This window comes from Pangasianodon hypophthalmus, chromosome 22 (assembly GCF_027358585.1).
Source record: "Pangasianodon hypophthalmus isolate fPanHyp1 chromosome 22, fPanHyp1.pri, whole genome shotgun sequence".
NCBI classification, from domain to species: Eukaryota; Metazoa; Chordata; class Actinopteri; order Siluriformes; family Pangasiidae; genus Pangasianodon; species Pangasianodon hypophthalmus.
Window position 1 is genome coordinate 7,716,486 of NC_069731.1, and position 20,719 is coordinate 7,737,204.

Consider the following 20,719-nt stretch of genomic DNA (forward strand, 5'->3'; position numbering starts at 1 on the left):
CAAAATAAAAAAAAAAAAAAAATGTAAAAACTTGTGGACGGGGTTCAAAACATTTTGGTGCCGCTCCTTTCTTTTCCACACAAAACACACACACACACACACACACCAAAACATCCTTGTCTTATATGTTCCAACATTGTTAACAATAAAATCCTACAAAACACAACTTTACCACTTTACCACAAAAACCCTAGTGTGTATGGGTTCCGGCTCCGGGCTTACAGTATAAAAAATTAAATGTAAGGGCTGAACTATTTTTTCTGCAGAAATGTTCGGATTTCTATGCAACCAGTTGAGTGTAAAAGCTTACTTTTTTTTGTAACTAAAACAGTTACATGTTCATGTCCATATTATACTGCACAATATAATAAACTGCCTACAACTTTACATAAGATATTGACTGATGATTAACGCGTTTTTTAATTTTTTTTATAGAGGCAACATTTTAACCATAAAAAAGTCAAACAAAATATGTAATAATAAAACAATTATGAAGTATATGACAGAATAGCACAGCATAGACTACCCATTTCTTTAATTTACTTAAAAAAAGGAAAGAAAAACACTTTCTACCATCTAATTTCCCTTGCTCAAATCCAGTCAGAAATATTTTTTTCGCCCCCACAAGATACCACTGAGTTGCACTGTTAGTCCTGTTGGATATGAGACCACTGCCACAATAGATTGAATTTCAGCAAATCAGCCAATTACAAGCAGTCTTAAAAGTGTATGTCTTTTTTAAGGTAACACAAGCTAGCTAGATTATTTATTTATTTATTTATTTTTAGTTTATTTTATATATATTTTTTTTAATGTACTCCAAGAAACAGTAAGAAAACAGCAAGTTAAAAGTCCAATGTGAGAGCTACTTAATAATAAGCACCTCCTGCTTATTTATTTATTTTAACCAAGACAACATAGCCCCGCCCACTTCTTTTCTATTCTATTCTCTTCTTTTCTCATAAACTCACAAGTCAAAGTTCACCCAAGTAAAGCCAGCGAGAAGTGAAAGTAAATGCGTCTTTCATATCCTGCACCGAATTGGATTTTCCACCAGGCCATTTTTATTCAATTTGTTTCGCTGTTTAGCTGTGAAAGCTGGAAAAAAAAAAAAAACTTTTTCAAGTGTCTCCCATATCACCGTAGCTGGGGGGTCAAAAATTCATAAATGCTACGGCTAAACCGGAGTTGTTGGCACCTCTGCTTTACATAAGCAAACACAATTGTTTGACCTTTTCTACTCCGCTGTGCTCAAAGGCAGTATTTGCCACCTGCATGCAGATCAGCGATGTTTAAATATCAGTCAGAATCCACAGCTGGGAGTCGCGCCAAGCCCAAGTCACACACACGCAGATGCCAGGGAGAAACCTACAACAACATCTCACACACACACACACACACACACACAGAGACTAACCTGTGCCAACAGGTTGGCTTTGCTTCTAAGAGATCTGAGCTGATTGATGGTTGGCACATTAGGCACAGAGGCTGCACTTGAGCCAAACTGGCATTCAGTGCTGCCAGAACCAGGCCACAAAGTTCACAATGAAATAAAGGGCATGTCAGATTCACACCTACGCTCCGCATTTTACCCGAGTGGATCTAAACAGGCGCACAATGTTTTTATCACTGGCTTATCTGTCTGCCAGGGAGAGACGGAGGCAGAGAGAGGAAGTTTGATGGTAAGCGCAGCCTGTAACTTTGTAATTGGCACACTCTTATCTTTTAATTGAATGTGTCAATTCTATTGGAGGTTTTTTTTTTTTTACGAACGAGGCGGAAAGGATGGAAAAGCCGTCTGGTAATTAAGTAGTGGGAGAAAAAGTAAACACATTTCATGGATCAGTGTTTGCATTCCACTTGCTACGCCTGCTACACACACACACACACACACACACACACACACACTCATGTCATATTCTCCTTATGAGGACGATATAATTATTAATGCCGCTAATTAAGTCTACACTACACCTAAATCTAACCCTAACCATAACCTGAGTAACCAAAAATAAACATTTTGGTTCTTTGGATTTTTTATTTATTATTTTTTTCCTTAAACCTGTAGTTTTTTTTTTATTTTTTATTTTTTAAAAAAAGCACTTCAATGCTTGTGAGGACCAGCCAAATACCCACAAGGCCAAAACTGCCACATTTTTCAATCCTTGTCAGGACATTTTGTGCTCACCAAGATAAAAAAAAAAACATGCTCACTCGCTCACTCACACTCTCTCACACACACAAACACACGCACACACTCCGATCCACATGGACACACATACAACTTCAATCATGCTAGAGGCCTCAGACAATACAGCGCCATCAGGCTGAAGTCATGGTCCATGCTCACACAGCCAAGTCAATCAAAAGTGCTGATACGATCAATACATCACATCACTGGTGCCACACACACACACACACACACACACACACACACACACACTTACGTACCCTTCAAGCCGAACGTCGGGCAGTGAACGGTTGAGTGCGATCATCTCGCTGGCCATCAGGTTGAACTGGTTGATCTTAAACATCTCCTTCATCTTCTCTTGCTGCTCTTTGGGAATCACAACCGGCTTCCCCATTTCACCCGGACCTTCATGAGGCCTTGGGACCACCTCTGGAAGAAACCAAATAATGATCAGATCACTACTGTCCACGTAAACACACTCATTAGGTCTAACTTAAATGTCTCCAGCTCACAACACACAATGACAAATGAGGGCAGCGTAATACAACATGTGCACTAGAAGTGTATGTTTTCTTGCATTTAGTTTTAAGGACCCACTAATGTATTACAGTGGACCGAACCAAACATTTGGGGGTAAAAAAAAAAAAAAAAAAAAAAAAAAAAAAAAAAAAAAAGAACTACAGGGAAGCTCCAAAACAAAATTGAAAACGTGGTCATAGTCTAGTGCAGCTCCTGCAGCAGATACTGTGCTGCTGTTTTATCCAGTCACATGCAGTTATACAAATGATTTAGCGAAGCACAGCTCATCAGATGAGAGACTAGCTACAGGTCGTTTTCACAGATTTTTCATTTTATTTTTCTTCGCTGGTCTGATTAGCAGTCTAACGACATAACAGCATGATTTAAAAAAAAAAAAAAAAAAAAAAAAGGTCGGTAGCTGAAAAACAGATTAAAGACGAATAAACAAAAAAGTTTGCGTTTATCTTCCCTGCATCATAATCAAGAAACTTCAAAAGAGGTGAGAGAAAACGCTGCTTTGAAACAAAACATAACCACTTCAAACTGTCTTCTTTAGAGCCATTAACTATTCATTAACGATATTAAAAATTGTCACACTCAGTCATGTTAGTAGCTTATTGGGAATTTTATGTAAGTGGACCTTTATGAATTTTAGATGAACAGCCAGGGTCTATAATGCTAGCTGTGGTGTAAACTGGGGCTGGGGGATATGATGATATTATATCCATATCATGATAGATTATATCGCAATACACTTTTCAGGGAGACTGTTGGTATCTTTTTATACATTTTTTTTTAAATAAAAAGAGTTTTTATTTTTTAAAATAACAACTGATTTGATAATATTTTTCTACTGTTTAACATTTCTTTTTTTTGCAGATTTTCCTCCTTTTCAGTGTTACTTTTATTTAATATGTACAACAATAAATTATCATCTAATTCATATTTTCATGGTGTATTTCTGAATGGAAGGAAACCTACAATACTGTACAGTAGTCAGAGAACACCCTTTTATTTTTAATCAAAATGTCATTCAGTATTTCCTGTTAATTCTTTGGTGGCAAACCGATAACGAGGGGAAAATGTACAGTACATTATTTCCATTTTCAGTTAAACAGCCATGCGGTACTTATTAATACCGGTCAATATTGAAGGTGAATATCACAAATAAAATATTTACAGATTTCATATTGATTTTACTCTTGAAGTCCTTTGAGTGAGTTATGGACAATAATAAATAACGATGGGGAAATGTTTATGATGGGGAAATATTTAACAGAAAATTACACAAAAGTCTTCAACAGCAAAACAGTTCAGTTCTATATTGAAGTTTGTTTTATTCCTTACTCATCATATTCTCTGATAATATGGTAACACACTATTTGTGCATTTTTGCTCAATAAAGGAAAATTTCTGAAAACGAACAGTCGCCTTGTTCTTCATTTTGTTCTGAGGATGCGCAAATATTTGCACTCTGCTGTAGCTAATTCCACAAATGCACTAATAATGCATAATGCATGCGCTGTATTATGGGATATGTATATCAGGTCTACTGCAGACACCTCCGTCAAGGTTGGGAAGGGTAAAACTTTGAGATATTGTGTTCTGTGGGCGCTGCTGCTGCATCAGACTCGGGTCAGGCCGCCTGCCAGTGAAGCTTCGCCGTTATCGCGAGGCTTTGCGCTGTGATTAGGTTGCTGGTGGGTAAAAAATAATTAGACTGGAACTGCAGCCTGTAGAATATCGCCTTGGATATGTAGAACTGCTGCAGTGAAATCAGCTCTCGTTACTTGATGCGGGTTGAAAACTGAGGCGGGGTTCATGCAGAGATCGCTGTGTTTGTGGAGCAGCGTGGCCCGTGCCAAATACATCAAGGCTGAAAAAGGAAAATGCTGGAAAATGCGGCATGTTCAGAAAACGTAATAAAGATCCAGAATACTGGATAAGCTGAAACTATCCATTTTCACTAAATAATTTACTTTGCTTTAACAAGATGGCTAAACACACAGATTGCTACCTAAATGACTTGGGCTGGTACAACGACTAACAAATAATCTGTGTGTCTATAATCTATAATCTGTAAATCTCTTAAAGACCAATGTTTGGGGCTCATCAGGAAAAACCACTAGCCGTGTATATGCGTGTGTGTGTGTGTGTGTGTGTGTGTGTGATCTTGTATTGAGCTTTGATGATTACTTAAGGCCAAATGAATGCTTTAGTGAGATTAAGGTCAGATTTTCAGCACTGCCAAAGAGATTATGTTATCTTTAGCATGTTAAAGTCTCCGCCTCTTTAATCCTGATTGTCTTTATGCTCTGTGTGTGTGTGTGTGTGTGTGTGTGTGTGTGTGCGTTTACAGTATTGTGTATTAAAAAAAGAAGCTCACCCAGTCTGTATTCAGCATCAAATTGTGCAGTAACAATATTTTGGTTAAAAAAAAAAAGAAAAGTATTTTATTTGAATACCAACATCACAAAAAATATGGCTGCGGAAAAAAATCTGAGAATTCTGAGAAATTTTAATGAAGCACACTGAACAAATAAATCATAAATAAATCCTATCTTCCATGCAAGTTCAGTACATGAACAGATTCAGCCTAATTTGTTTACTGTGATTGTGAATTAACAGATAATAACAGATAATATATTCAATACAAATACAGATATTACTAGGAGGTATACTATTTGTATTTATTGATTTGTTTTTTGCCAGAAAGCTTGTTAGAAAGTTCACAGTGCAGTGGGTTGAGACTGTTGGTGTGTCTCGGGACTGGGATCCCATGGGACACAACAAAAATTTGTGCAAGTGGGAGGTTTTTTTTTTTTTTTTCCATTTATGTGGGCGCAAACGAGTGTCAGAAATGCAGCTCACAGGATGATGAAAAACCATGTTCAACACAACAGGCTACTAGCTTGTTTATATTTTGAGAAATAGAACCGACTAAATTTGTTAGAAAACGTCACGGGCAGGTACGAACAAAAATAATGTCTCAATGCATGGGGGACCAATTATGAACTCGAGTGATGTAGCTGAGGTCGAGGAACTGTCAGAGCCAGAATTTCCATATCGGAGACATTTTTAAGTGAGGTTACAGACTACAGCTGTGTAGTATCACACCCTCGCCAGGAATTCAAGATCTCACTCCTTAGTCTGTATGTAACACCCTTAAATATCTAACGAGCTTGTCATACTGGAGTTAAATTACAATAGCATCCACCTTTTAGCCTAGCTAATGAGGTTTATGGGCAGCCAAAACACGAGACTGGGCAGCACATGGGAGCCTGCCCAGTGAGCTAGCTAAAGAGTTTATCATTTGTCCATCCCTGGAACCAATCTGTAAATCCCAAAGCCGTCAAAAACGCTCAACATGAAGCATTCGAATGTGTTCCTGACGACTTGTAGACAGTCTGCATTTTTGTTCTAGTCCAGCTCTAAAGCATTTCAGCCACAGAGAGCCAATTAGCTGACTCAGCCATCCTATGAGCTGGAAAAGACTGAAAATGTGCTGCGTCTGGTGCGACTCGAGGGCTACAATGAAGTCCCAAAGGGAGTCAGCACTTTACCACAAACTACAAATCATCAGATTAAAGATAATAGCCTTTACAGTTACCGGGCCATCCTTTCATCCTCTGCAATCCTCTACCAAATCCATAGCAACTGAGAACCTCACACGATTTTTTCCCATCCTAGCAGCTCAGTGATTGTATAGCGTTTAAGACGGATAAGTTGTCACAAGGTAGAATGTATGTTATGTTCACTTGCTCTTAACCGATTGTTTTAATGTGTTGTGTTTGCATGCAGCAGTGTTAATGAACTAACGTGATTACGATGAAATATATTTCATTACACAACAGTTAGTTCCGGTCCACTAATTTGATTGGTTTATCAGCGTTCCAAGACTGCTTATATTTCCTATAACCACACTGGGGTGTTTCGTTGTGTGTGTCGCTCCACTTGTCTGTGTTCACCACGTAAAATTCCACTTCCTAGTTTACATTTTTACATTTACATTTATGTCATTTGGCAGACGCCCTTATCCAGAGCGACTTACAATTATCGCACTTATACAAGTGAGCAGTTGAGGGTTAAGGGCCTTGCTCAAGGGCCCGGCAGTGGCAGCTTAGTGGTGCTGGGATTTGAACTCTCAACCTTCCGATCAGAAGTCTAACATCTTAACCACTGAGCTACCACTTCCCATAGTTCGAAACCGCTACTACAGTAGTGTTAGCGACACCATCAGCGGATATTGCAAACGACACTTTTTAAGAATATAACTTTTGGCTTAAAATATGAAAGCTCATCAGATGAAAAGGAAGAAGGGACACCAATTCTACTGGAAGCACATGTAACAGGAGCGTACAAATCAACGTTAGCTAGATAGACAGCTAGCTAATGGGCTATAAGGTGAGTAGTGTGGAATTGTTCTTCTGGAACTATTTCAGCTAGTGGAGCAAAAAAACAAAAAAAAACCAAATATTTGGCCATATTGTGTCCAAAATGTCACTTACTCGATATCAATTTCTTGTTTCCAGATCTGTTGTATAAAAGCAATATCGCACTCATAATCATGCGGTTGTACTGAATATCGTAGGTAACCACAGCCGGGGCGATATTCAGTATAACCGCACTCTTGCTCGTGCGATATTGCTTACATATATCCACATGGTTAGAATAACGTCTGTCTTATTGAAGTGGTCAAAAATTGTAAAAGGATGCAAATGCATGCAAAATCAATTACGCAAAAAAAAAAAAAAAAAAAAAAAAACCCTATTGCGGCATGTATACAATTCAAATTAGCTTAACAATTTAAATAATTGAAAACTTTACATACCGTACCACAATGGTGATTACAGAAAAGCTTGGGATATTCATTATACAGTTTTGTACATTTAGTATCTTGTGTTTACCTTAAGTTGTATTAACTGTCTGCACACATAAACTGCAAAATAATATGATGTGCTGGATCAAGTGCTATTTCATAAGCTGTCATATAATGTAGTTAGAAGCCCTATTGCTAAATTGTTAAACTATATATTATTAATACATATTGTTTATGTTACATTTTATCGTATTAGTCTTTTTTACTGTTTCATTTTTAAACCATATCTTGCTATTTCTGTCCACATTTTCTATCCCCCAGTTTTTTTCAGGTTTAAAGGCAAGCAAAAAAAACCCGTCTCGGATGCTTCTTCTTGAGAAAAATCTGGCAATTTAGGAAGCACTGACTATGCGCAGGTGATTTTTAATAAATTGGGGAACCCTGAAAATCTATTTAAGTAGCAGTGTAATTAGGCTTGGAATATGAGGAACTTTCCCTGTGTCAATATGGGTAGTTTTGAAGTGAAGTCACTATCTCTTTACGACACAAACAGAGATATCATTATCTCTTTATCTCTTAAGTTTTGATTGTACTTCACTTTCAAGATGCTCAGGATAAAAATTAATTGTGAAATTAATAAATAAATAAATAAATTAATAAGGCTGGATGTTTTTAAATTTATAATTACTAAGCTATAGCAGAAGCCTAATAAAATGCAAAAGTTATGTGTGACAGTGGATTTTGGGTCCAAACATCAATTAGCAAGTAATTTATAGGCAACTTCATGACCGCTGAACGGCCAATCAGACGAGTGTAATGTCACACAGGTAGGAATCATGGGAAAAACATATACAGCATCCTATACGGTGACTGATCACCTAATGCATTCAAGGATCAGAGAACCTTCAGGCGTCTCTGTTCAGGTCACTACAGTATTCATTATACAAAATGGAAATGAATTGATATAAGAAAATAACATCAGTTTCACTCACACTCATGGAAAGAAACATCAGTGCGGCTCACTCAATTACAGAACATATGCATAAACATGTCCAAGGGGGTTGGAAAGGGTCAGACTTTTCAACACAGTCAGACTTCTCAACACAGTCAGACTTCTCAGCACTTTTGAGTCATAGTTTGAAGTTCAGAAACAGATACATTTCCCAAATTACCAATACCAAATATTTTTTTAAACATAACCTAAAAAGATTTCCTCACAAACTGCTGAGTAATCACACAAGTTTCGCACAGAAAACGAACACAGCTCATTCGCTTGAGTGATCTGGCGAGCAACATCTGTGCTGTCTTGACTAGATTACAGATCATATTAACAAGATTCCTTCTTTGATAAGGATGCTATCATTCCTTCCATTTCATAAGCCACTAGAGAAGAGTCACATTGTGTCTGTGAGGAAAAATAACCCGGTGACTACAGAAGAGAAATGCTAATTATGGTTTGGTTGTCGTATTTTGTTAAATATGAACCTGTGAAATAAAGCTTTTAAATCCAGATCCCTGTGGTGAGTGTGCATCATTAAGAAAAAAAAAATAGAGGGAACTGATGCATAGCTTACAGAGGTGTTTTGTGTGGAAGGAAAATAAAAAGGTCTCGCAAGACAATGGCTGTTGGGAGAGAGGGAGCCATGATCTAACCATCATCCCAGGGCGCAAAAAGGTTGTAATTTGCAGCTACGTAGCACACTCTACAGAGGCCAAAAGTAAAGAATTGTGGGCCTTTTTTTTTATTACAAGAACCTGAGAATTAAACTGACCACCAAATAATTGTCAGTTACGGGTACACAAGTGATTGCCGAAGGTCTACGATAAATTGTCAGGAAGTGACATCACCAAATACTTTGGTTAGGGACAACGTGGTGCACGTTATATATCAGACAATCCAATGTATTAGTCTCTGAACTTACTGTGACCCTGAGTAGGATGAAGCAATTCCAGAAGATGATAAAATGATGATTAAGGATATATTTAATGCAGCAAAGATTGGACAAAAATCCCCACCAGTGTGCTGCCCAGCCTTGTGTTCTGGTTGCCTGGAAAACTAATTAACTAGGCTAAAATTGCTAGCTAACCTAATTTATCCTAAGAGTATCTAATGGACTCGCCGGCTAGTTAAGTGCATTAACATACAGATGAGCGATGTGCACATGGCTGTGCTCAAAGAAAACGAGCAAGTATTTAAATCATTGTGTAGTCGTACTTCTTTCCTCTCCTGATAAGCATATCATGTTTCTGCCCTGGACACGACGCAAGTCTGTCTAATATTTCAGACATGAGCTGTAGTGTTCTCTATGCGCACCGCACATAAAGACATTTCGAGTCTGGTTTGCGTCTGTATTTTCACTTAACATGCGTCACTTACATCCTAATAACTGCAAGGAAACTGCGAGCTATAATATAAATCACGTTATATCACAGCTAGTGCTGTACTGTACTTTATCTATGTACACAGATGCTAGCTAGAGACTTTGGCCAAATTACAAGAAAAGTGTGTTGGGCCATCACAAGCCTCCAGAACAGCTTCAGTGCACCATGGTATTGATTCTACAAGTTTCTTCCAAAAGATGCAGTATCTCTTCAGCCGTTTTGATGGTGGTGGAGAGTGCTTTCTAATACAACTCTCCAACAGGTGTTCAGCTGAATGAGATCTGCTGAGTGTAAAGGCCATAATTTACGTTTTAGACCATTTTCATTCTCATCAAATCGTTTAGTGAGCTCTCGGGCCCGGTGGATGTGGGCGGAGTCATCACGGAACTCACAACACCCATCAGGATAGGAATGTTTCATCGTAGGATTGAATTGATCAGCCAATCAATCACTGATTTGATTGATTTCTACTTTCTCTGGTGCTTCACTGCCGGGCAGCTACAAATAAAAAAAAAATCTGAGAGCCCAAACACCCAGGCTAGTGATTTGTCCACCCCTGTGAGTATTTAGTAGAAAAGGATTTACAGTGTGTTGCACTACACTGCAAAACATTGTGATTTAGTACTGTAGAACCTATTCATTTCTCATCAAGCCTAATTCTGCTGGACTGCCATTAATTGCACAGTATTTCATGCTAATGTGTACAGGACAGGATCTTGGGCAGGATGTTAGAGTTGGCTTGGTCTTCCGTATCTTACATCCTAATGCCTTAGTGTCTATGGAGCTGCAAGCTTGCCAAGGTATTCCGCTGTGCTCAGTGCTGAATTATGAGCCCACTTTGCGATTTGTGAGGTCCCTTGCTTCTCAAGTGTATGAGTAATTCATGTTCCAGACGACATGGCCTCCTTATTGAAAGTCAGACAGACATTTATTTTCACACTCCTGGGCAGCTCTGTGTCCTGAAAGAGGTGCCGCGGCATAAAGTGTGCTGTTCACGGCATGTTATATGCAGCATTTCATTGTTAAAAGACTCAAGGTGCCAATGAGCCAGGATGTTGCCCTGAGAGTTAAACTGAGCAGGACCGGGCATATATGCTAAAAAGATTAGGCCAAATATATTAGCATCCCATTACCTAACGTCTATATCTATATAGATATTTATATTATTAGAGCTATTAGTCAATTAGCCACTAAACTGTACCTTTCCTGGTACCCTTAGCTTTTAATTTCTTTTAATAGCTATCTTTCACCTATAAACATAGACATAGTGTACCTTTAAAAGATTAGAGTTTAAAAGATTAAGAGTTTTTACTTTAAAGGTACCTTTTAAAAGGGGAACCACCTCAGCAACAAGGAAAACTACACTTTAGTACCTTTTAGGCTAATATTAATATAAACTGTAAATTGTTTATAGATTATGTGTACAGATAAAAACAAATCAATAGCAGCTAGTCACACACCAACATCTAGAGGCAGGTCAGAAGACACCAGCATCAGACAGCTGAAGATTGAAAAACACTTCAATGCCCACTGGAGGATCAGTTTTCTGTTCTTGGCTGACAGGAGTAGAAACCAGTGTGGTCTTCTGCTGTTGTAGCCCATCCACTGCAAGGTTTGGCGTGTTCTGAGATGCTTTTCTGCTCAGCACGGTTGTAAAGAGTTGTTATTTGAGTTACTATAGGCTGTGAGCAGTTGTAAGGTGTTTCTAATGAGTATATCTTCATTGCATATGATTCTGTCATTCTTAAAATGTTCTACATCCTTATTAAAAGAAAAGCATACGGGAATTATAATGAAATGCCGCTCAAAGGACCCCATTTTGACTCACAGCAACACTAAGTCCCAGCTTTGTAGTAGATTCTGATAGCATGTCCTGTGAACTTCTGATCGTTTTGGAATGTAACACACCCAAAAATCTGATAAAATATTATTGGTCTCAGCTATATAATCAATAGCTCCCTGAGCTGTCTACAAACTGTCAATGAAATAACTCTGTCGATTAGAAGCAATACTTTTTTTGACTCAGTTTTTTGGTCAATCTATTTTTTTTAAACCTGTCTTATATTGTGCTGGATGGATGACATCAAAATCATCTCATATCATCTCACATCTCTTTCCATATTTTGGTCGTTTTTGCCGTGTGTTGATAATATCTGTTTATTCTCATAGACGCGAGTCAAAAGTACTTAAACCTTTGTGAAATTCTTCTCTGTTTTGGTAGCAAAAATTTTCCACTGCAACTGAACTTGGCCTTTATGGAGTTTTGTGGCCATTACAAATGCAAATTAGCTGTGATGTGCACAATCCTGGTCATTTATCAATGCACACACAAACATGAAGAAACTTTTACGAAACTTTTGTAAATGTGGCGTAAATTTGTATTTCAGTTTGGCTTATGCAAACGTTTACACACAACTTTACTCAATGAGGCCCAATGTGCGCATGCCGATATACACACCCTCTCTCCCTGGGAGTCCCCTCTCTTTCTTGTCATCGCACTTGTTGCACTCGCTGAAGTAGAGAAGGATGAACATATCCAGCATCACCCAAACCAGAGACGTAGCCAGTACCACTTTACAGTATGCAAACTTCCTCATCGTCACACCTGCAGAGTAGAAAAACAGTGGCAAAGTGTTAAAGCGTTAATAGTAGCATTTCTGAAGTTGTTTTAAACTCCATCAATTAGTCACTCATTCATTGTGTCATTCATTGAAGGATCTGGAGCGCATCCTGGGAATACACCCGGATGGGACGCCGGTCCGTCTCAGAGCACCATACACACACATTCGCACAGTTCTTCACACTTTGGGGTGATTTAGAGACACCAGTTCGCACAAAGGCATGTTTCTGGGAAGTGGAAACTCAAGCTCAGGATCCAATCCTGGAGCTGTGATGTTCAATTAAAAAAAAAAAAAAAAAAAAAAAAAAAAAAAAAAAAAAAAAACCAGCTACTCAGTGATGAGAAGTGATTATGAAGGCTGGTCAAACAATAAACCGGGGCATTATGAAGAGAAAAAAAAACAACCTGCGTGCAACATCTGTCTCAGTACTTTAATAACAAGCTGTGTGAGGCTAATTATCCACTCATTATAAATCACTGAGCACATGTGCATTACAAGCGGCAAGGAAAATAGAGACAGCTCCTGAGATGTAAAGAGAAGAGACAGTCGTGTTGCGTTTTGATGAAAAAGAAACATGACAGTGTAATCTCAGCTGTATGGAGAATGCACGCTCAGGACTCGTGCTTAAGCGCAGAACAGAAGACGACAGCTTTCCTGAAAACAGCCATGCTGTGATTCACAGCCTGTTTTTTTTTTTTTTAATCTCCAAGCTCATTCTTTCTTTTTTTATGTGCGTCTTTTCTAGTACACATGTTTTTCTCTCTCTCTCTAGTGCAAGTGTGTAAATCGGCTCTACTAGAAACCAGGTTGTCGCCTGCTGCACCACTGACAATAAAAATACTGAAAATGTTCTCTGCTTTCTTTCTCTCTTTCTTCCTGCTCTCCCCCTGCCTCCCTCGTTCTCTTTTGTCTGTTTCTCACTCCTGGGAGCCTCGCCGAGGACAGCTTCCAGACACCTCTCACACGACATTTATCTAGAAGGAGCTGAGCCTTTGGGGACTTTTTAAGTGTGTTAGGGTGCTGTGGTACTTTTCTTAAGAAGAATTTGAGAGAAGAGATATTATAAAGAATAAGAAAGCATGCAGAATGTCACTATTATTTTTCTTTTCTACACTAATTTTGGTTTGAGGGTAACCAAACCAGGGTGATGTAAAACAATGTCCTCTGCTGAAAGCACACTTGTTTCATAAAAAGTTTGTTAGTGTGTGTTATTATGAGAACCTGACAGGCAAAGGAAAGAAAAAAAAAAAACAGCAAGAGACAGAGAAAGAAAACCTCTCTATGTATGTATGTATGTGTGTGTATGTGTGTGTGTGTGTGGCACAAGGTTATGACTGGCACAGCAAGAAGTGCCACAGTCCTGGTGGCCCTCGTCCATCACTGTAGCAACGCCAGAGGCTCTTGTCCACTGTAGCCTGGCCAAACATTCATCACCCTGACAACACACACACACACACACACACACCTGTGGGTACAGGCCACTGAGATATACAAACACCTTCAATTACATAAGCAAACTAGTGCACACACAAAATAGAACATAAGCAAAAGTTTTTTTTTTGCTGTTAAAGACAAAGAATTCAACCATTCTAGATGTTCCACATGCAAATTAATCAATGCAGCCACTAAAATCACAGGCCCTAAAGCATCAGATTTGTCATTCATCACTCCTTGGGCATCACCACAGGGTCGTTCCGGCAAGACATGACATCCGCTGTACATCGGACAAACCAAGAGGAGACTAGCTGATCATTACAATCAGAATGAACCTGAATGGACATAACATTAATGACATCCTTGTCTGCATCGCTAGTTGTTGCTACTGAAGCAACAAATTGAAGAAAGAAACAAGTAGGGAGCAGAACCCCATGGGATGAATGTCAAGTTTCGACTACAACAATTACATCATCAATTACAACGACATTCATTCCAAGGGGCTCCAAAGCTCTGAAAGTGAAAATGAGCTCTTTTTCCTCACTTCATTGCTCCCATAACAAGTAGCGACACAAACAGAGATATCATTAATGTTAAGTCCATCGCTGTTAAAGTGTCTCACCACTATAAAGGAGAAATCCTTCATTCTGATGGTACGAAGATGCTCGATAGAACGATCAGCCAGTCTCCTCTTAGTTTCTGCAATGTACGAGTGATTTCGCTTCTTGCCGGAAAGACCCTGTGATGCCAGAGGAGTGATAAGTGACAGAAACTGGTCCTTTAGTGGCTGTATTAATAAATGGATCTTGAACGAGTGCATGCAGACGTAGCGTAGTTACTCATTCAATTCACTCTTGACAATCAGGTCTTTGATGCTTTTGTCAGTGTGAGATGAGTGGTGGCTCCTTAAATAGGATTCTAAGGATTAGGCTTGTGATATCGTGTGCAATGTGCCATCGTTCTATCGTGCCCCCTAACTATTGCCGATTTACGATAGTATGGTCTGTGGCGCCGAGGGAAGGGCAGGAAGGGGGCGTGGCCAGACATAGGTTACGAGTGTCGTGTACACGTTATGTCTTTACAGTGAAAAAAAAAAATACTGGAAGCTGGTTATGAGTCAGCCATAGCTGCAATCAGTAACATTAGCTTTTAGTCAGTGTTTTTTTTTTTTTTTTTTAATTACCCTTGAGAAGGTCAGGAATGCTGCAAAACGTAGTACCTATGGTCATTATAAAAATTTAATAAACTTGTATAAAGTATGCATGCATGTGCTTGAGTTGAACAGCAGCAGAGGTCGTTATTGAATCCTTGTATAATGAAGTCTCTCTGAAAAACAAGATGTTTTGTCATTTTCTTAATCTGAATCTCCGTTTATGTTTTCAGAGTGAAGACGTTCATGGCTTTATCTGTTTGGTGAGCACAGAAAATGGAGGCTAAGATGCATCAGAGAAAGATGTTTTGCTCCGAAGTCAGACAGAAGGTTATTAAGGTTCCTATGGGATTATAAAATAAGCAAAAAGAAAACATATTACTAAATAAAACACTAGGATCATGCTCTTCTGCTCACCACTACCCTAGACTTCCTGTCAGGTCAAACCAGTCTGGCCATTCTCCTCTGATCTCTCTTATCAACAAGGTGTTTCCATAGGCAGAACTCTCCCTTTCTGTGTAAACTCGACAGACAGTTGTCCCAGGAATGTCTGAAATACTCAGACAAGTCCATCTGGAACCAACAACCATGTCATGGTCACGGTCACTGAGATCACATTTTCCCCATTCTAATGTTTGATGTGAACATTAACTGAAGCTCTTGACCTGTATCTGCATGATTTTATGCACTGTGCACTGCTGCCACATGATTGGCTGATTTGATAATTGCAAGAATGAGCAAACTACAGACAGCACATTTCAGGATCGTCCTGGAAGATTTTGTGAAAAATGAGAAGAAAAAAAAAAAAATCAATTTCCTCGACAATGATCCAGACACAGCTTTCCTTTTCCTACTTGTCCTTCAGAGTTTAAGGATACTATTTACAGTTAGCTCACTGAAAGTTAATCCCACAGTCAGAAAACCACACATAAAATTAAATGTTTTCCTGCCCAAATAAAATGACTAACAGTAATTAAAACATCTCAGTACATTGTTACAACGCAGTACTTCAAAACATCAGATTTGTATTAATTTATTGCTGCCTGCTGAATAAAAGATGAGCGGCGCGAGCAGGAGCGCTCGGCTGTGTTTGCACAAGGGGGGTGTAACCTTGGACTGAATAATGGATGGTCAATGTCATGGAAAATATTCACTCATAAATTGCACGATCGTCTGTTGCTGCTGCAAAATAAATAGACGAGGTACATAAGTAAATATAATGTCACATTAATGTCTCTAATTTGCTACAAATTATGTTAGCCATTTGCCTTCTACAGTGTTTTTATTTACAGAGACTCCTAATAGTATTAAGAAATGGATCCAGTTATAAAGCCTTTGGCCTGTGCTTGTAAAGGCTGTCTGGTCAAACAATATATGTACACTGGCTAGCCATAAAATACCAGCACTACACGTTTTGTGCCATTTAATATTAATATTGATAATTAATAATTACAATGTTTTCTCACAATCCATAAGTGAAGAGCAAACACATACACACTGTTACACTAAATATTATGTAACCTATTCAATAATTACGCCAAGGTTATACAGAATAACAGACAGAGAGGGGAGGGAGGGAGTAGAGAGAGAGAGAGAGGTTGGGATGGAGGGAGGGAGTTAGAGTAGAGAGAGAGACAGACAGACAAACAAATATGCCATCCAAGATACAGACAAACAATAAATACAAATATAATATAATAAATAGGAATATAAATTCTTATTATGCAGAGACAGAGAGAGAGAAAGAGAGAGAGAGAGAGAGGTTGGGGTGGAGAGAGAGGGAGAGAGAGAGAGAGAGAGACAGACAGACAGACAGACAAACAATTATGCCATCCAAGATACAGACAAACAATAAATACAAATATAATATAATAAATTAGAATATAAATTCTTATTATACAGGGCCAGAGAGAGAGACAGAGAGAGAGAGAGAGAGAACCAGAGAGTGAGAGAGAGGTTGGGATGGAGAGACAGACAGACAGACAGACAGACTAATATGCCATCCAAGATACAGACAAACAATGAATACGAATATAATAAATACGAATATAATAAATACAAATATAATATAATAAATAAGAATATAAATTCTTATTATACAGGGACAGAGAGAGAGAGAGAGAGAGAGAGAGAGAGAAGCGGGTGAGAAAACTGCCAGACAGGAAAGAATGATGGAAAGATTAGTGATAAGGAAATGTGGACAGAAGGTGAAAGCACCAACATATTAAACTAGAAGATCTCCTTCACAGTGATTGTTGTCTATGAGAGAAAAGTAAATTAATCCAGTATAGCTTGTCTTTCTCTTTATTTATATCTATCCATACGCTCTTCGGTTATCATCATCTCTCTTGGCCTGCACACAGAACCTACAGGTAGACATTTAGATATTATTTATTTTTAGAGAGAAATGACTGCCTTATCTTTCCCCAGTGTGCCATGACCCAGAAACCTAACTGACTGATAGAAAGTGGTAGCTAGTGCAATGTAATAAAGTATGGCAAGCTAGTTGGCTAGTTAAGTAACTCCCGAAAGGAGTTACTCGGCTTGTACCACAGCAATTTGCCAATGATTACGATTTATAATTTACTAATGAACTCCACATCATGCTTTTTGATTGTTTATAAGTTAGTTCCAGTTATGGCTTATGTTATAGCATATATAAACAGTCACTCGTTCACCCGCCTCTGTTTTTTCGCTCAAAGGTAATAAGTCAAGAATAAATAAATAAATAAATAAATAAATGGATAGATAGATAGATAGATAGATAGATAGATAGATAGATAGATAAATAAATAAATAAATGCGGCATGTCATGTCTGAGAAAGCATGAAGCATAAACTTTCCATCCTAAAATGTTACATAAGGGTCAGAAAACAGATTGTATGTTTTCTTTATTAAGCAAAAGCTTTATTTCTTATTAGTGTTAGATTACACGGAACGTCCGCTGTATAAGTTCTTGTGAATGAACTAGTGCTATAGAAACAAATAAAGTATTAGAACGAGCGCATTACTATAATTCAGCTGGAACTACTGTCAGAGCTGCTGTTATAGAAAATTAATGCACTCCTTCTGATGATTCAAGAATTCAATCACTCTGTGATATAATACAGACTAAGAGAAACAAAGTTTCCGATTATTATACTCTTCTAACAAAGTTTGGGATGTAGCACATCATATTTGTGCCTTCGAAAAAAGAAAATTCAGCAAGTCGTTGGCTAATACATTTACAGTAAGGTGTGGGAAAACTCCAGGAAATGTCTTATGTTAAATATGTGAAGAAAGCTGTATTCTACAGTGATGTATTACAGAAATAACTGCTGCAGCAGATTGGAATAGAGATGTAATTAGAAACACGGTGTACACCTCTAGTTTACAATCTTTAGAAAATAACTGATTTGCAGCAGGCACTGGATCTCTGCTTGGGACTAAAGCACACAGAGAGTAGTTTTCAATTAAGTTGATGGTTTTAATGTTTTGGTTGCCAGTTGCTTCAACAGGTTATAGGTTTAGACAGCTGCACCACACTGTGCCAGTAAGCACTAAGCTTAGTAACAGCACTACACAGCTCGCATGCTTTTACATATTACTGTTACATCACAAGACAGTAAAATGTAATGCTGCATTTGACTTACCTCGGAGGTCGGAACTTGGAATTACGTCATTTACAACCTCCACATGTCGGAGCGAATGTGGAGGGGTCTGTATGTTGAGTGATCTAAAGCAAATCCTTGTACATATAGTATAATCCATTTAAAGGTAAGAAGTGCTACTTTTGCGGAGCCATGTCGATTTAATGTCACTTGCTGAACTCGGGGTTGAGGAGACCATCCCGACTTGATGCAAGTAAGAATTCTGTGTTGAACGTTTTGTTTGGTTTTTCCTAGTTGGAGGTTGGAAATTCCAAATTATGAGTTTTAGCCGAATGCAGCATGACTATTCCTGAAAGAGCTTGATGCAATAAGATTTTCATATTAAAAAACTAATAAATGATAATAGCTGATGACCAATTCACTTCCTATTTAAAAATGTACTTCCTAGAAATAATATGATACAACCACACATTAGTTTAAAGAGTCTATTAGTTTTGTTTTAGAAACATTTAAGAATGTGAATTCATACACTTAATAGTTCTAGACAGGAAGTAAAGTGACTGCAGAATTAGAACTGTTAGGTATTGTTGTATTGTTAAGTACCTTACTCTACAGGGACTGAGGTAAAATGAGTGCTTCCTAATTTTTTAAATGTACACACCTTTTTACTCATGCTCCATGACATATATTCTCTCTTTCTGCCTCTCTTGACTTGACCCTCATCACACTTTATTACCATACACATGCTCTTACATGCACACAAAGGCATGCTAAGTAATGGAGTGTGTGGAAGAGGTAAGTACAATAGCACAGCGTGTTGCGGTAGTAATAACATGCACAGGAATATTTAAGCAAAAACTTTTCTCGGCTACTAGCAGTTTGGTAAAAGAAGAGTGAATGAACAAGTGATCAAGAAAAAGAAAAAAGTCATGTTAATCATCATTGCAGCGACACTTTGACACTTTCGATTACGTTTCTATTTTAATTCATGGAAAAATAGCTTTATATCAACATACACCATTCATCCATTACATTAAAACCACTGACAGGTGGTTTACAACACTGATTATCTCATTATAATGGCCTCTGTCAAGGGGTGGGATATATTAGGCAGCAAGTGAACAGTCAGTTTTCAAAGCTGATGCGTTGGAAGCAGGAAAAATAGGCAAGCGTAAGGCAAACTAAAGCCAAATTGTGATGGCCAGACGACTGGGTCAGAGCATCTCCAACACAGCAGGTCGTGTGGGGTGTTCCCGGTATGCAGTGGTTAGTACCTACCAAAATGGCCCAAAGAAGGACAACCGGTGAACCAGCGACAGGGTCACAGGAACCCAAAACTCACTGATGTACGCAGGAAGCGAAGGCTAGCCTGTCTGGTCCGATCCCACAGAAGAGGTACTGTAGAAGAAAGGTGTCAGAACACACACTGCCTTGCAGCTTGCTGCATATGGGGCTGCGTAGCCACAGACCAGTTAGAGTGCCCATGCTGACCCCTGTCCACCGCCAAAAGTGCCTACAATGGGCACGAGAGCATCAGAACTGGACCATGGAGCAATGGAAGAAGCTGGCCTGGTCTGATGAATCACATTTTCTTTTGGACGGTTGGGAGCATGTGCATTGTTTACTTGGGGATGAGATGGTACCAGGATGCACTATGAGAAGAAGGCAAGCCGGTGTGATGCTTTGGGCAATGTTCAGCTGGGAAACCTCGGGTCCTGGCATTCATGTGGGTGTTACTTAGACACCTATCACCTAACTAAACATTGTTGCAGACCAAGTACACCCTTTCATGACAACAGTATTCCCTAATGGCAGTGGCCTTTTTCAGCAGGACAATACGCCCGGCCACACTGCAAAAATTGTTCAGGAATGGTTTGAAAAACATGACAGAGTTCAAGGTGTTGACTTGCGCTCCAAATTCCCCAGATCTCAATCCGAGCATCTGTGGGATGTGCTGTACAAACAAGCCCGATCCATGGAGGCCCCACCTGGCAACTTACAGGACTTAAAGGA

At 38.7% G+C, this 20,719-nt stretch overlaps 1 protein-coding gene across 5 annotated transcripts in view; it reads right to left on the reverse strand.

Moving 5' to 3' along the window:
- The window catches only part of galnt1 (UDP-N-acetyl-alpha-D-galactosamine:polypeptide N-acetylgalactosaminyltransferase 1), a 113,084-nt gene that overhangs the window by 37,239 nt on the left and 55,126 nt on the right, over positions 1-20,719 (reverse strand). For all 5 annotated transcript variants that reach the window (XM_026924208.3, XM_026924206.3, XM_034298034.2 and 2 more), the window contains 2 exons: positions 12,370-12,516; positions 2,452-2,620 (listed from right to left, as the gene is read on the reverse strand). In XM_026924208.3, the coding sequence (XP_026780009.1) occupies positions 2,452-2,620; positions 12,370-12,508 (308 nt within the window). In that variant the 5' untranslated portion in view covers positions 12,509-12,516. The remainder of the gene's footprint in view (positions 1-2,451; positions 2,621-12,369; positions 12,517-20,719) is intronic.